The sequence below is a fragment of the Neofelis nebulosa genome, chromosome 2 (genome assembly GCF_028018385.1).
Source record: "Neofelis nebulosa isolate mNeoNeb1 chromosome 2, mNeoNeb1.pri, whole genome shotgun sequence".
NCBI lineage: Eukaryota > Metazoa > Chordata > Mammalia > Carnivora > Felidae > Neofelis > Neofelis nebulosa.
Window position 1 is genome coordinate 27,032,026 of NC_080783.1, and position 18,352 is coordinate 27,050,377.

The window sequence follows — 18,352 nt, forward strand, 5'->3', positions numbered from 1 at the left end:
CCACACAATGAGGCCATATAAGGTGGTATTATTATCTCCATTTTAAAGAACTAGAAACACTCAGAGAGGTTAGGTTACATACATAGTAAGTGATACATCTGGAGTGAAGCCTGAGCTTTCCAGGTACTTTTCAAGCTATCATTTATTACTCTTTCTACAATTCACCAATAAAATGATTTCATTAGACAATTCCTGTAGTGAAATGCTTTGATAGCAAATAAGCACTAAGGTAAGATTGTTAAGGATCTATGACTCTGTCTACTATAATGATTATGAAGATATAATAATAATAATAGCTTATTTACTTACTATGTGCCTGGCATTCTTCTAAGCAATTTTATATATAATTAATTCACTTATTCTTCATAACAACCCTGAATGTTGTAGCAACATTATATTTTTTTTTTTTAATTTTTTTTTTCAACGTTTTTTATTTATTTTTGGGACAGAGAGAGACAGAGCATGAACGGGGGAGGGGCAGAGAGAGAGGGAGACACAGAATCGGAAACAGGCTCCAGGCTCCGAGCCATCAGCCCAGAGCCTGACGCGGGGCTCGAACTCACGGACCGCGAGATCGTGACCTGGCTGAAGTCGGACGCTCAACCGACTGCGCCACCCAGGCGCCCCAGCAACATTATATTTTAACTCTTGTTTTACACATGAGGAAACTGAAATATAAGAAGTTTAAATGACTTATCCAAAGCCACACAACTCAGTAGCATGTGCCCCTGGTTTAGAGTTTCTCATCATATGTAAATGAGCCTTGTGCCCAGGGCATTTACATAATAACTTTCTAGAGAAATTTTCTTCCTCTTGGTTTTCTTCCTTCCTTTCTTCCTTCCTTCCTTCCTTCCTTTTGTTCTTTCTTTCTTTCTTTCTTTCTTTCTTTCTTTCTTTCTTTCTTCCTTCCTTCCTTCTTTCCCTTTCTTAGAATTTAAATCCAAGTTAGTTAACATATAGTGTAATAATAATTTCAGGAATAGAATGAAGTGACTCTTCACTTACATATACTACCCAGTGCTCATCCCAACAAGTGTCCCCCTTAAGGCCCTTCACTCCTTTACCCCATACCCCCACCCAACACCCCATCACCAACCCTCAGTTTGTTCTCTGTATTTAAGAGTTTCTTATGGTTTATCTCCTTCTCTGTTTTTATATTAGTTTTGCTTTCCTTCCCTTATGTTCATCTGTTTTGTATCTTAAATTCCAGATATGAGTGAAATCCTATGATATTTGACTTTCTCTGACTGACTAATTTCACTTAGCATAATACACTCTAGTTCCATCTACATTGCTGCAAATGGCAAGATTTCATTCTTTTTGATCACCAAATAATATTCCATTACACACACACACACACACACACACACACACACACCCCACATCTTCTTTATCCGTTCATCAGTTGATAGACATTTGGGCTCTTTGGTTTTGTTTTGTTTTATGTTTATTTATTTATTTTGAGAGAGAGGGAGAGAAGTGGGGAAGGGCAGACAGAGAGTGAAAGAGGGAATCAATCTTAAGCAGGCTTCATGCTGTCAGCCCAGAGCCTGATGCAGGGCTCAAACTCATGAACAGTGAGATCACTGCCTCAGCCAAAATCTAGAGTCAGTTGCTTAATGGACTGAGCCATCCTGGTGCCTCATTCCTCTTGGTTCCTTAAGGGCAAATCATTTCATCACCCTTACTCCTGCATATGAGGGAGTCTGCTAAGACCATCCCACTGGGCATCCAAGTTACGAACCTGTAATGATGTTCCTGATGGGTTTCACCAGTGCTGTGAAGCCAGAGACTTCGGGCTGTCTGTGCTCCCACATGGGCTGCCATATAACAAGCCCGCTGGCCAGTCGGAACGTAAGGTCCGATTCCTGGGGAAAGAGAAGATCTATGTCCAATAACTGGCTTGTAAGACCTGGTTGAAAGGACCAGTCATTGCAATGATTAATATCATTCACAAGATTATTGTCAAGGTACGTTGGGTTGATCTTCTAGACCTTCTTTCATCACTCAGATGAGTGTTTCTAGGGTAAACCAATAGCCCTGTTATCATCACAATTACTATGGAAACCACAGTGGTGTGCTTTTGGCAAAATTAATAATTAAAATGCAGCTTTGGGCAAAGCATGAAACACAATTACTGTTTTGTGTTAGCAGTGATCAAGGCCTGTTTATTTTAAGAGTCTCGGCAGATCTCTTGTGGTTATCGTTGTTATTCCTCTTAAGTATTTAATTGTCCTTCTCTTTCCCTCTTAAATCAATATTCTCAGATATTGGCTATTTTGACTTGTTAATTCTCCAATCCATCTCTTGTTTTTGCATTTCATATAACCAGGAACATATATTTAGACCCTTCTAGTATATTGTTTTGTTATGTTGTTTCTCAACAATCTTTAAGCCCTGGAGGGCAGGGATCTATCAGATATCCTCCCTCTTCCATAGCACCCGGCATCATCACAGTGCTTAATACAGTATTAGAAACTAGGTGCACAATAGGAGCTCAGTAAGCACTTGCTGAGTTGCACAGACCTCACAACTCATACTCATTCAGTCTATCTACAACTTAAGCTCTCTTCCAAGGAGCACATTTTCTGCTTCATTGTTACATCATTTAAAATGCAATCTCATATTACGTAAATAAAAATATATTACATTCTGAGATTACATTTTAAACAACTCAGCCACTGACTGGAATTAAAATAAAAACTTTAAAAAAATAAATTAACAACCCAGTCTCTCAAAAAAACATAGAGATGGAATCAGAGAATGTTATCACAGATTAATGAACACAACCAAGACCTAGAGATTCACTTAGGGCAGTGATTTGCAACCCTAGCTTGCATATTATAATCACCTAGGCAGCTTTGGGGGCCCAGGTGTCACTTCCTCCCCTGCCCAGACCAATTAAATTAGAATCACTCAGTTCTCGGCTGACTTTCATGTGTAGCCATGGTTGAAGACCAATGATCTAGAAGGATAAGATGTAGGAAGAAATTGTAAAAAATAAATAAATAAATAAATAAATAAATAAATAAATAAATAAATAATAAAATAAAAGGAAAGTGATCCTGAAAATGGTGAATCACCGTGGCTCAGTGTCAAAGGAAACTTCAGCTAGAAAGGATGATGAAATCCACACATTGGTACAGAAAGGCCTCTTCTGTAAGCTATAGACTAGGATCCTGGCACTACAGCAGTGCCCACAATGGGAAAGCATCTAGAACTCCCTATAGAGGTATTAGGAAAAGCATGTAAAGCACTTGGCCAAATTCAGTCAACATTCATTCTACAAATATTTGTAGACCACCTACTACATACCTGCTACTATTCTAAGTTCTGGGCTAGAACAGTGAACAATGCATACAAAAATTCCTGCCCTCCTGGTGCAAAAGAGAAGAAAAGCAGGCAAAGGGATGTGTCAGGCAAGGTGTTGATATTTTAGACAGCATGGCCAGGAAAGCCCTTATTGTGAAAGCGGCTTTAAGTAAAAGGATCTGAATGGAATGAAGGAACTGCCAAGTAGATAATTTCAGAAAAAAACATTCCATGAGAAGGAATCAGTAAGTACAAAGGTCCTAAATATGCCTTGTGTGTTGAGAAACAGCCAGGAGACTCTGTGTCTAGAGTCAGGTAAATGGCAGAAGAGTAGAAGAAAAAGAAAATAAGGTCAAAGAAGTCATTGAGTTCCAAATAATACAGGGCCTGACAGGTCATACTAAGAGCTTCAGCAGTTACTAAGATGGGGAACCACTGGAGGGTTCTCAGTAGTGGTATGACATTACTGGATGTACGTTTGATACGATTACTGAGGCTATTTAAGAATAGTTTGAGAAAGGGTAAGGGTGGAAAGAGAGTCTGTTTAGGAAGGGTAGAAGATGATTAGAGGAGGGTGTTGGTAGAGGGCAAAATGAGAATGGTAGATTCTGGATACATTTTGAAAATATAGTCTACAGAACTGACTGGAAGTGGAAGGTGAGAGAAAGAGGTGTCAAAGATTTCTGGCTTTGACAAAGATAGGCAAGATGAAGAAATAGCAGGCTGGGGGATATCAGGAGCCTCGTTTCAGACATGTTAAATTTGAGATACCTGTTAGACATTCAACTAGAGATACTGAATAAGCAGCTTGACAGGCGGGTCTGAAGTTAAGGGAACCTAGTATTTCGTGTGGTGTTAGATCCAGCAAGCAGGGGATTAAACGTAAGCAAAGCTTATCTGATTTGTCTCCAGAAATGCAGGAAGTCAAATCTCAATTGACCTGGTTTTTATACCTTTGGAACTCCATCCTTTTCCATGTTCCTCATAAGTAACCTTGGCACAAATAAAACTCTAGTGGACACTACATCAGAAGGTAAGTCCTCTTATACTGAAACACTGGCCTTTAACATTGTCTCAATTGATTCACTCACTGATAGTTACTGTCATTATTTTATCTGATATATTTCCCACTAGATTGTATATTTATGGAGACACATTGAGATTACCTTCTGTACATTTCTCCTTGAGCATCAATACATACTTGTTGATTAATGGAGCATAGTTTACATTCCAAAAATAGCACCAATTAAATCTAATCATTCTGCAGACTTGAACACTTGCAAAATGTATGGCCTCCTCTTATGTTGCTATGTTCCTTTGTAAGTCCTTTTAAATTGGCTGAATGCATAAATTCTGGGACTCTAATTTTTCTTCTGGAGTCCCCATTAGTGGGTCATCTAATGCTATGAATGCACATATGGCCAGAAAGTTGATAGCTGGAAAAGACAGTATCATTCAAACAGCTGTGGGCATGTAGTCTAGTAAGGTCCTTAGAAAAACCAGAAGACATAGACACCGGCAGAGTCAAAATCCCCACATTTCAGATGCATTTCTTACTTTCAGTGAAAGCCTGTTCCACGATAGCATGAAACTATTCTAAATATGCTTACTAGTAGTTTAGAGAAATTGAATTTAAAAATTATTCTTATCTTAAATTTCATTTTAAAGTTGTTTACTTCACACATACAGATTTTATAAAAAACCTCCTTAAGGGCTTGGATTTTGTTTTATTCACTGCTGAATAAAGCACTCTTAAGAGTGCCTATCATAGAGTAGGCACTCAACAAATATTTATTGAAGGCATAATTGAATATGATCAGATCATGACATCCCATTTAAATTCCTGAGTTGTAATAAATACTCAGCATTTTTCACTAATAAAATTAAATCTAGCTGAAAATAATATATTTGACAGAATTTTTAGATTATTGGTTTCATGTAATATATTTGAGGCAGTTATAAATTAAAATCAGAGAATCAATGTACAGAAATCTGTTGCATTTCTATATACTGGTAACGAAGCAACAGAAACATAAGATAATAATCTCATTTACAATTGCACCCAAAATAATAAAGTATCTAGGAATAAACTTAAGCAAAGAAGTGAAAATCTTGTAGCCTGAAAACTATAAAACACTGATGAAAGAAAATGAAGATGATACCAAAAAATGGAAAGACATTCCATGCTTACAGATTGGAAGAATAAATATTGTTAAAATGTCTCTATTACCCAAAGCAATCTACACATTTAATGCAATCTCTGCAAAATATCAATAGCATTTTTCACAGAACTGGAACAAACAAAATTGGTCCTAAAATTTGTATGGGACCACAGAAGACACTGAATAGCCAAAGCAACCTTGAAGAGATTGAAAAAGAAAAAGAAAAAACAAAACTGGGGGCATCGCAATGCCAGGCTTCAAGTTATACTACAAAGCTATAGCATTCAAACTGGCACAAAAATAGAGACACAGATCAATGGAACAGTATAGAAAACCCAGAAAGAAACCCACAATTATATGGTCAATTAATCTTTGATAAAGGAGGAAAGAATATGCAATGAGAATAAGGCAGTCTCTGCAACAAATGGCATTGGGAAAACTAGAGAGCTACATGCAAAGGAATGAAACTGGACTACTTTCTTACATATACACAAAAATAAACCCAGAATGGATTAATGACCAAAATGGATTAAGGATCTGAAACATTAAAAGTCCTAGAAGAGAGCACAAGCAGCAATTTGTCTGACATCAGGCATAGCAACATTTTTCTAGATATGTCTCCTGAGGCAAGAGAAATAAAAGCAAAACCAAACTATTGGGACTACATCAAAATAAAAAGCTTCTATACAGTGAAGGAAACAACCAACAAACTAAAAGGCCACCTACTGAGTGGGAGAAGATATTTGCAAATAACATACCCAATAAAGGGTTAGTATCCAAAATATATAAAGAACTTATTAAACTCAACACCCATAAAATAAGCAATCTAATTAAAAAGTAGGCAGAAGACATAAACAGACATTTCTCCAAAGACATCCAGATGGTCAACAGACACATGAAAAGATGCTCAACATCACTAATCATCAGGGAAATGCAAATCAAAACTACAGCGAGATGTCACTTCACACTTGCCAGAATGGTTAAAATAAAAAGCACAAGAAATAAGTGTTGGAGAGGATGTGGATGAAAAGGAACCTTCTTACACTATTGGTAAATATGCAAACTGGTGCAGCTGCTGTGGAAAACGTATGGAGGTTGCTTAAAAAGTTAAAAATACGGGGCGCCTGGGTGGCGCAGTCGGTTAAGCGTCCGACTTCAGCCAGGTCACGATCTCGCAGTCCGTGAGTTCGAGCCCCGCGTCGGGCTCTGGGCTGATGGCTCGGAGCCTGGAGCCTGCTTCCGATTCTGTGTCTCCCTCTCTCTCTGCCCCTCCCCCGTTCATGCTCTGTCTCTCTCTGTCCCAAAAATAAAATTAAAAACGTTGAAAAAAAAATTAAAAAAAAAAAAAAAAAAAAAGTTAAAAATAGAACTACCCTATGACCCAGTAATTGTTCTACTGGGTATTTACCCCAAAAATACAAAATACTAATTCAAAGGGATACATGCACCCCTATATTTTTGCAGAATTATTTACAAATTTACAATAGCCAGGTTATGGAAGCAGCCCAAGTGTCCATCAATAGATGAAGGGATAAAGAAGATGTGATATATACAGTGGAATATTATTCAGCCATAAAAGAGAATAAAATCTTACCATGTGCTATGACATGGATGGAGCCAGAGAATATAACGCTAAGTGAAGTAAGAGAAAGACAAATTCCCTATGATTTCACACATATGTGGAATTTAAGAAACAAAGCAAATGAGCAAAGGAAAAAAAAAAGAGAGAGAGATAAACCAAGAAACCGACTCTTAACTGTAGAGAACAAACTGATGGTTACCAGAGGGAAGGTGGGTGGGGGAAGAGGTGAAATAGGTGATGGGGATTAAGGAGTGCACTTGTTGTGATGAGTATTGAGTGATGTATGGAATTGTTGAATCACTATATTGTATACCCGAAACCTATGTAACAGTGTATGTTAACCATACTAGAATTAAATAAAAATTTAATTAAAATAATAGAAAAATGTGCCTTGAGTTGATTATACACTGTCTTACAAAAGGATGAGTCATTTATATTAGATTTATTTGCTGATTAATGAATTAATGCACCCAATAAATATTGATTAGATACCTACAAAATTGCGATACTATGTTAGCTATTCAGAGTACAGTGATAACTCCCCACCCTCAAACCATTGAGATTCTAATGGGAGAGATTGACACATAAAGAAATAATGATAATAAATTAAAAATAAAAATAAAAATCTGTGTAGAATATTATAATGATAGAGGAAGAGAGGGATGGATCTCAAATGAAATTGTGAAGGATATGTAGGAGTTTTCTAGGCAGAAGAGAAGGGCATGAGAACATTCTAGGGTGTAGGACCAGGATGAGAATAGGCCTGGGAAAAAAGCATGTTATGTTCTTGGGGAGACTCCAAACAGTTGGAGCTCATAGACAGAAGTATACAGGCAGGTCATGGAGGGCCCAGTTACCAGACTAAAGAGCTGGGGTTTCACTGGCTGTAGGATAAGAAATTAACAAATTATTTTAAGCATGTCGGTGACTTGGTCAGATCTACATAGATTGCTTTAGTGTTGAAGTTGGATTTTATGAGACAAGCCAGAAAACTGTGAATCCAGTTAGAAAGTGACCTCAATTGGATTTCAGCCTCCCCCACTTCCTGCAGCACCATGTCCTATAAAAGCCTTAACCTACAACACTGTCTGTATAAGTGCTGACTGGCTACTTGAGGGAGTAAAGTCAAGAAAAGGACTGACACGTGGGGCAGCACACAGGGGTTGGGGACTACAACTTTGTAGAAACACCAGTCTGGATGGTTGTGTGGTTTTCCCCCAGAGGAGCATGCAGGTATCTGGGGGCAGGATAGAAAAAGTGGATTTTAGTCATGACCTGGGGTTGGAATTTTGAAGGGCAAATGCAAAGGAAGGATAGGGAAAAGGGACATTAATGGTGCTGGTGAGGAGCAGTTCACATGGGTGCACAATGGCTAGGAAAGTAGGGACAGACAGGGTCTGATAACCAGCAGGGAAATGAAAGACCTAAGGTAGTGATTTTCAATCAGGGGCAATTCTCACCCCCTGCGCACCCACTGGGGACATTTGGCAATGTAAGGAGTCATTTGTGGCTGTCGCAACTCAGAGGGAGGAGGTGCTACTGGCATCTGGTGACTAGGGGCCAGAAATGCTACTGATATCCTACACTGCACAGGATGATGTCTTACAAGAAAGAATTACCTGGAACCAAATGCTAACAATGCCAAGGCTGGGAAACCCTGATCCAGGGCCTGTACATTTCCTAAATATGTTTTAAAAAGCAAACACCTCACTCAGAAGGAAAAAGCCTTATGGAGAATTTATTGACTTATTAATATTTTTTATTCCCTATAGCATCTGGAATAATATTTCCTTCATAGCAATAATAAAATGATGAAATAATAATATGCTAGTAATGACAGCTAATAATAATTGTTTATTACGATTTAATCGCTGTACAGTGTTTTATATGCCTCATCTTATTCCCTTATAAATGCTCCAATTACTTTCTTATAAATACCCCAGGCCATAAGTAAAACTTGAGGGTTTTGAGTCAGAAACTATCCGGAAGTCTCCCCTGAAAGAGGATCTGGCTCCCTTCCTACTAATAATACAAAATACTAATGGCAAGAAAATGCTGAGCACTAAAAGCAACTAACCATGTGTTAATGCCTTTTCGTGTGTAATGTGGAGCACTGTTGTGGGTTTAATCACGAGGCCCCATAAAACTATTCTTACTCGGGAAAACGGAGGCTTCAAGAAGCCGATTGCTCAAAGTCGTACAGTAGGAAGCAACAAGCACTGGATTCAAATGCGGGCTTGGACTTGGACTCTCGGCCTTGTCTTCAGATAACATCACAGCCACTCCTGTCACTTCTACACTTGCACATTTTTTAGTCCAGGGGCTATTTCTCCACAGATAGTCACCGCTATGGGCTATCAGGTTTTCAAGAAGCCTTCTTTCCTGTCTTCTCCATTTTAAGGACTATGTACCTACATATAATTGCTACTCTTGGCACGTGGATCAGCTTCTGATAATAAGTTGGGTCTACTCAGTGAGTCAGTTGTTAAATATTTATTGGGCACCTCATTATTAGACACTGGAAATACAGTATGACCTGGATGGTCAGTGTCCCTTTGCTCAAGAACTCTGTTCTAGGAGGGTGATGGGCAAGAAACATGAAAACAACCACAGAAAATAATTTCAGGTACTGATAAGTACTAAGAGGGAAAAAAAAGTACAGTCATGTGCTAATGACACTAAGGTAGCCAGGAAAATTCGTTTTGAAGTGATGACATGTGAGTTGTGAGTGAATTGATAAGAAGGTCACGGCCATATGAAAATTTAGGGGATGAGGGGGAGGGTAAATGTTTCCAACAGAAGGAAAAACCAGTGCCGGACTTGAAAGCAAGAATGAGTTTGAGGGTGAGCCTCAAGTGAGCTCAGAGGTTAGTGAACGAGAAAAAGGCTATTGATATGGAGGGAGATGAGGCTGAGAAGGTGGGCAGGGGCCTAGACCTGCAGGTCCCATAGGCCAGGGGATGGTCTCAATTACAGTAATGCTTTTTAGTAAATGTACCCATCATAAAAGACTTTTTAAAATGGAAAGCCAACGTTTTTAAAGCAGCAATTTAATTTGATTTTACAACATTTAAAATTTTTAGTATGTCTCATGGGAAATGTGGCCAGTGCATGCAAAGCAGTTTGGGAAGTTACAGGTAATTTCAGTTCTACTCCTAGCAGCAATTGGACAGAGTCAAGTGAAAGTGAATTTTAACTAAAACTAAAATGAGTGAAGACTCACTAGTTCATTCTCCTTATAGTGATTGTTAGTGGTCTCACAATCACCTACATATACATACACACACACACACACACACACACACACACACACACACACACACAACTTGGAACACCCATTCATCAGGATCCTAATATTCTATTAAAGAACATTTGAGTATATTATTTTCTTCCTAACTCTTAACATAGCCCTCAGATGGAATTTATTCATCCACAGAAATAACAAATAGATCTTGATTTCTCTCCATGTGTTGGAAACGTACTGTGTCTTCACATATATTCACCTTGTGTTAGAGATAACCACAACTGTGTACAATGGAGGATCTGAGATGTTAAGTAATATCACCAAGATCACACAGCTAGAGAGTGGTGGCATAGTAATTTCAAATGATAATCTTTTTCAGATCCAAGGGATACTTGTATATAATTGTATTTTAATACAATTGGTTTCCATGTAATCCTATGTTTTGTATTTTATGCTTTAAGAAATATTTTGAAAAGCAATTCTCACCTTGTATCACACTGTCAAAAAATCCACAGTATATAAAACACTTAAAACTTCTGCTCTAGATCTGCATTATAATAGAGATAGCTACAAGGTGCTGTAGAGAAATACAAAGGAGATAGTGACTAAGTCTACATGGGGAGTTTCAGAGGAACAACTTCATGGAAATGATAACACTGAAGTTAAGCTTTGAGGAATCATGAGAAGAACAGAGGAAGGAAAGAGAGCAGAGTGAACAGCAAGGGCATATTCAGGGAATGGCTCCCAGAGCTGGGTCATGACGATACCAGTAGGGACTAGCAAACGACAAATTAAAAAAGAAACTGAAGCTTTGGATCATGCTTGACTTGATATGCCATGTTTAATATTTGGACATTATCTTGGGACAGAAGGAGAACCACTGAAGATTTTTAAGTAGATAAATGACATGCAAAGAATTGTGTTTTTGAAATAATGTTCAGTGGTTTGATATAAAAATAAAGCTCTCCATGTCTTGGCTTGCTGTGAGAGCGTATCAAGACCTGGTCAACCAAATATGGAAATATGGAAGCCTCATCTGAAGCCCACCTCACATCTATCCACCCTCAGCCTCATACTAGCCCCTGCTTACCTTGATCCTGTGTACCAGAGGAGCAAACAGAAACACAAAGAGCTCCACGGTAGCCATGGAGTTCTGGAAGATCTTCCTTCGGTTGTTCTCTTCTTCATCATTGGAGCTGCTTTGGCAAGGCTGCCCGGGGGAACCCTGGTTTTCTACCTGGTGGATGAAAGCACTGCTGCTGCCACCCCAGCTGGAGCCATGGTCTGTGCCCCCAAACCGCTCACTGTTGCAGTCCTGGGGGGCCTCCAGGAGCATCCAGTGCAGGGTATGAAGGAGCTTTGTTTCAGCAACACCGAGTTTATCCTGGTGGCCTGCACGGGGACAACCACAGAGCCGAGTTAAGACCAACTCTGCCACCAGAACAACTGATATCCACTTTGGGTCTGGGAAGAACATCCTTGCTTTGCTCTGTGGCTTGATCTCCTGGGAGACACTGGCATTTCTCTGTACCTCTTACAACCACTGCTGGAAGGGTTCATTCTTGTTTTGGGGCTTTCTAACTGGTTAAAATCCCTACAGAATAATATACTGTCATAGGAATATCACATGTCTTCAGTCATATATATATATGTTATATATATATAATCTCCCCAAATAGGCAGCATAGTGGTTAAGAACATCGGGTCTGAAGGGTCTGAAGATAACGATTACTCTACTTTAGACAGTGTGATCAAGAAATGCCTCTATAAAGGTAACATTTGAGCAGAAACCCAAATTAGGGCAAAGAACTGGATGGAAAAGAGCATGTCGAGAATGTATGCGAACATGGGGTGGATGTTAGGACATATTACCATGTTAGAAAAGCAATCTGTAAAATAATCTAAAAAAGAGGAAGAAATTTTACGCACACGCATGCACATACACTCAGAACTACAAAGTGCAAGGGGTCACTTTGGGAGTTGAGAGGGTAAAGGAGACAAATCTGATTGGGATTCGTCTTGGATGGGTGATAGTCTTTAGCTTCCCTATAATCTTCTAATGTTTAAAAGGAAAATATATTCACATATATTGGAAAATAATTAAAATTTTTAAGGCAAGAGTGACAGTTTCTTTGTTGGTAAGATGGAGATCACGGTGGTATCAATGGGAGGGGGCTTTTGTGAGGATTTAATGAGATCACGTGTGTACAGGGCCTGGGAAAATAGTAGGTGCCCCGTAAATGTCGTTACCATGAGTGTAGATGGTCAGAGGCCATGAAGAAGCAATGCAGAAGAACCAACCTAACTTGTTCCTGTTCGAAAGCAGGGTTGCAGTGCAGTGGAGGACGTGAGGCAAAGCAGCTTGTACCAGCTCCCATCTGGAAATGCTCTGGATGGCTTCAGAGAGGGCTGGAGAAAGGCCATGCAGTTTATTCTCTACCAACACTCGTTCAAAGGACTGTAGATACCAAAAAAGAAGAAAAAAACATGTAAAATAAGGAATTAGAGATCCTGATTGGTGAGAAAATGGACACCAAGGTACTACAAGATGCAAATCAGTGGATGAGATATTTGAGGGTACACTCACACAGCATTTCATAGTATATGTTGACATATTATGGTTCCGTGAGAATTTCTTTTTACCCATTTTAGGTTTTTGATTTAAAATACATGACTTGAATTATTAAATGATTTTTCTTTCCACCAAAATAAGCTTCCTCTTAAAAAAAAAAGCGCAACAACACATTTAACTCATGAAATTCTTGGAAGTAATATTTTATAAAATGCTGCTGAGGTATCCAAAGGGTCTGTGACAACTGCAGAACAAAGTAAAATGTCTTTTCTGAAAGTGTTTTGAGGGCAGAATTTATGTCAATTTTCAACAAACGTTAACTAAGATACAGTTCTTTCAAGAAATCTGATTTTGGGGCCCCTGAATTATTCCATGTCCCTACCGACAACCTGGCACAAGACATTCCTTACCTAATGCCTGTCATTGTAAAAATACTTAATATATCTATTGAATAAACAAAGAAAGGGAGGGAGAGAAGAAAAAGAAGGGAAATATGCCATAAGTTTTGCTCATTTATTAAATCTTCTGTCTTGTCCAGGGATACTTCCAGAAAGTGAAGCATCCCAGAATAAATGTGACCTACTCAGTTTCTGTTGTGCTTGTTGTTTGGATGAGGAGGACATCGTTATAAGACGTTAAGGAAAGTAGAGCTACCAAATATTAAAATAAATTTAATAAATATTCGACTTGTATGAACTGAACCTGATTGCTGCTTCATGCCACAAGTGATCAAGAAAATTGTGGAGGTGTGCTCGAGAGTGATCATAATACAAGTTCCAAGTATTCAAGCTGTATTATTGATATTATTAGGATACCAGAGAAAAAGACACAGCTTAATGGAGAGATTCTTCAAAGAAATCTAATTACTTTTTGACTCAAAAAAGGAAAATAAGGAGTAAAAGAAGAGATACCGTCTTTAAAAAAAAAAAACTAAATAAAGACAGATCCAAATGCTTTTAAATTCTTCAGCCCTGAGGTATCTAAGTATTCATTAAGTAAAGGGTGAGTATGTTGGGAATCAAAAGATTATAAAGAATTTACGCAGTCTTGTTGAAAACATTTTAGAGGATGAGTTGTATTTTATAATAGCAGAGCACTCTGGGTACTTAATGTTACTTTCTTCTTAAATGTTACTAATATAAGTTTTTTATTATTTTTTCAACCCTGAACATCGTTTTTTATACTTTTATTTGTTTACGTGACTTAGTTATTTTATATTGTATGACTATATTAAAAATGTCAGACATATCTTTGCCAAGAACAGGGAAAAGTTAGGATTATTTTAAGCTAGTATAATTGTAAGCGTGATCTATGGAAGGCCCAGAGGTTTTTTAAGTGTCAAATTACCCTACCTTGAGCTAAGTACAACAACAAATTTCATTAAAAGGTCCTTATTAGAAATTTATATTTTAAAAATATCCTTGTGGCAACTTTGAAGTGCAGGTGATACAACAAAACAAATTCCCACTTGAGTGTGTGTACCTGTATGTTTAACTCTCTAGTTGGCTTTCATCATTTAAAAAAAATTTTTTTTATTTATTTTTGAGAGAGATAGAGAGTGGGAGTGAGGGAGGGGCAGAGAGAGAGAGGGAGAGAGAGAACCCCAAGCAGGCTCCACACCGTCAGCACAGAGCCTGATGCGGGGCTTGATCTCATGAACTGTTGAGATCGTGACCTGAGTCGAAATCAAGAGCCGAATGCTTAACCAACAGAGCCACTCAGCACCCTGGATTTCATCATTTTAAAATCCCTAACACATTTCAGAACTCCCTACTATGTAGTCATCTATGTAGTTATTGGCAAATATTCAGGGCAATGTCCAAATGGGTAGGTTTCCACTTTTAGGTTTTAATATATGAAATGTGAAGACCTTTATTTGAGCTCCAAATTTTAATGAAACCCGTGAAAAGTTCACTTGAATTTTGCTTCATGATTTCATGGCTTTTGTTTTCAATTTGTGAAGTGGGAAATTTCAGAGATACGGGATTCCCTTAGAATCTCAGGACAAGTGCACTCTATAGAGTATAAATACTGGTAGCATTACTTTCATAATTATTTTACAGTATCTATTTTCAGACTTACACCAAACATACAAGACATAAAGGTTCAGAATTGCACATTACTTTGTTTGAGTAGTTCATAGGTACTCATCTCATTAGCTTCCACTAGAACAGTCTCTATTTTGTTAAGGATTGGACTTCTTATACTTGCCCTGCAAGGCCCTTCACCACTTGGTTTTCTGTAATCTCTCCACCTTTTCTTCTCCTCCTCTACCCCTATCCACTCTGGGCTAAGGTCCTGTTCCCCTCTGTTCTCTCCTTACTCATTCCTCCCCCCCCCCTTTTTTTTCACATCTTTGTCTAAGAGTCACATTAGCAGGTGACCTTACCTATCCACTGCTCTAAACATGGAATCCACCTCCTCCCCCAGCTGCCATTGCCTCCAGTCTGCTTTCTTACTTAATTTTTCCTCATAGTGCTTATCACTATCTGGGCTTATTATGTATTTTGCTTATTTGTCAGTGGCTTGACTTCCTCCCACCAGAATGCAAACTCTGTGTTTTGATTATTGCTCTGTCCCGTCATGTGGAACTATGCCTAGTACATAGTAGGTGCTCAATAATATTTACTGAGTGAATTAATACAGTGAGTGAATCTATATAGTCAGTACAATTTAATGCCTTTCTTTGGGTTGAAATTGCCACACAGAATATGGAAATAATCATTAAATGGTGAATATCACATACCACACATGAGGCTTCATATTGTTTCCCCAGTTTAGGTCTCAAAAATGCACTGAAAAATTAATAGAGATATTTGTTATAAGTAAAAATGATTAGCATCTTTATGACATTTTTTTTTCAACGAATAAAACATGGTTCTATGAAACTCAAATCTCATGCCTCCCTATAGCCTGTTAATGAGCAGGTGTTGAACAGCTGACGACATTTGCTTTTACATGTGTAATTACATATATGAAAGAGATGTGGCTCTCCACATTTTCTGTATCCACTCTTATTCTGAAGACTTCTACCTAACCAGATTCTAAATTGTCAATGGTCAGGAGTGGTGTATTACTCATGTATATAATTATATTAAAAACTAAAAATGAACACAGTTTGTGGGCTATGATTTCCAGAATCTAATTTGTTATCTGGTACATTTCCAAAATAATAATACTGATAATAATAATACTACTACTAATAACAATAATAATGGAAATCTTGTTTCCTGTTTATTGGAATAGGTTTTGGGTCTTTCCAGGAAAAAATAAAATTATAAAATATCCTCCCTCTCAGGGTCTTGAACCAGGAAGACTACATTGGCTGAATCCGAGCAAAAATGGTTAACAAGTGGGCACAGCAGATATTCGCCAAACAGGAGCTGGAAAAACAACAGGTCACCGGCCTGGAATTACAGCAGGAGATGGAGGGGCAATTGGACGCAAGAGCACAACCAGTCATAATTATCTTCCCTAGTTCCCCGCCCCCTCTTCCTAGGCTTTCTGCCCTCCCACCCTCTAAATAATGTATATATTTATTCAACTGCCAATCTGCTTGTCGCCAAACTTCACGGAAATATTTTTAAAATGCGTGTTTTTAAGCAGGTGCTGAGGGCTTGCTTTCCAGCCCCAGAGAGGGAGCTGCAGGCTGTGGCGCGGCCTCAGCAGCAGTGGCAGCAGTGGCAGTGGCGGTGACCCAGGCGGCCCCAGGAGCGCCCCCAGCCCAGGGCGGCCCGCGGCGCGCCCTCTGCGCCCCTCACCTGGTTTGCCGCCACAGGAAGGTCTGGATGGGCAGGGGGATGCCGCGGCCGCTGTCCTGCTCCTGGCCTTCGGAGCTCTTCCTCTTCACCATGATGGTGGCTCCTGGGAGTCCTACTGCAGGACCCAGCGCTGGCTCCTCGCTAGCCGCCGCCTCCTCCTCCTCCTCCTCCCGCTGCTCTCCCCAACTCTCATCCCCTCCTTCCCCGAGGCAGAGCCGGCTCTCTCCGCCCTGATCCCCCGTCCCTCTCTCCTTCCCCCACCCCTCCCCGCGCGTGGAACATGGCTGCGGGAGGAGGGGAGGGCTGGAGGAGCCGCGGAGCGAGGAGGGGGGCGCTCGGAGGAGCTGTCCGCCTCGCCGCCCCCGCGCCCGCTCCTTGCTTTCAGTACCACCCACTGTGGACAGCGGCCCGCGCCGGACAGCCCGGCGGGAGAGCAGAGCAGGGGACAGGCTGAACGGCAGCGGGATGGTCCAAAAGATCCACGCTCCGCATTGCACGCTGATCCCCTCGCGCCTCTTCAAGCCCCAGGATTCGGCTTCCTTCCCTCCGAGCTGCACCCCAGGAGTGTCCCCTGTCCTGCTTCCCAACCTCAGCATCCAAAGAATTGTCACGATCTGGGGAGGAGGAGCTTTCGGAAACCGCAGAACAGTCACTAACACTGGCATCATTCGCACCTCAAGCAAGGAGGTCAGGAGTCCACCCTTGGGTTTTAGCAGAAAGAGCACATGAAAATTATTAGGAGTGTAAACAAGGAAGGGATTAAGCTTGGCAAGACCGGGAAAGCTTGAAAGTTTTCTGATGTCAGAAATTATTTTAAAATGGTAACCACAGGAAATTAACCTTGCTCATTTTACTAAAGCAGGAATATCCCCAAACTAGACAGTTGTATCAGTTAATTGTAACTTGAGAAAGAACATTTGAATCATGCTATTAGGAAATGCTGTTTATTACAGTCCATTAGTGTACTTGGGTGATCCTGTTCATCCCGTTGATATCTGTCATTTTCCTTCAGTTGTTATAGTCAGATGTCTATATAGTTAATAGATGGATTACTGTTAGATGCTTTATCTAGCAGCAAAACAAATGGGGGTGGGGTGAAATGAAGCAGTTGGAGTAGAAAATCATTGCTGTGGGCCCAGCTACCTGCAAACAAACAAATATGGTTGCACACCTCTTTGAACAAAATATTGGTGTAATGCATGAAATAGAGACTTAGACCCCAGGACCTGATCTCAATAGTTAGAAATATTTCCAATGTAATTAACTACATGAGCCTTTATTCCATATAGAGAGAATTATATGGTATATATTGGTATTTTCAGTCACAAAATTAAAGTATACATTTAATATCTTGAAGTAACCTTTTAATAGGAATTTTGAAACAAGGAAAGATAGATTCTAAATACAGCTTCTTCAGTGTATATTTATTGAATTTATTTTATATACCAAGTATCATGCTATGTGAATTCCTGCTCATAAGGCCCTCACAGCATTGAAAGGAATATAGACATATAAAGAAAAGGGTACCCTGGGAGACATGACACAGATTCACTTATAAACAAAGGGACAAGGCAGAAAATATGAGCAGAAATCGGATGGAGAAAGGTTTTGTATGGCAAGCTACAAAGTTTAGATAAGAAAGACTTTAAGTAGGGCAGTAAAAATTTTGCTTCCATTTAAGTGTGATCAATATGCCTGGAATGTAGAGGTCATTTTAAA

General features: G+C 39.4%; 1 protein-coding gene across 13 annotated transcripts in view; it reads right to left on the bottom strand.

Moving 5' to 3' along the window:
- The window catches only part of UNC80 (unc-80 homolog, NALCN channel complex subunit), a 232,703-nt gene extending 215,795 nt beyond the window's left edge, over positions 1-16,908 (bottom strand). For all 13 annotated transcript variants that reach the window (XM_058706453.1, XM_058706423.1, XM_058706414.1 and 10 more), the window contains exons 1-5: positions 16,634-16,908; positions 15,619-15,667; positions 12,602-12,758; positions 11,391-11,692; positions 1,745-1,868 (exon numbers count right to left, since the gene is read on the bottom strand). In XM_058706453.1, the coding sequence (XP_058562436.1) occupies positions 1,745-1,868; positions 11,391-11,692; positions 12,602-12,758; positions 15,619-15,667; positions 16,634-16,725 (724 nt within the window). In that variant the 5' untranslated portion in view covers positions 16,726-16,908. The remainder of the gene's footprint in view (positions 1-1,744; positions 1,869-11,390; positions 11,693-12,601; positions 12,759-15,618; positions 15,668-16,633) is intronic.
- Between the last annotated feature and the right edge of the window lie 1,444 nt (positions 16,909-18,352).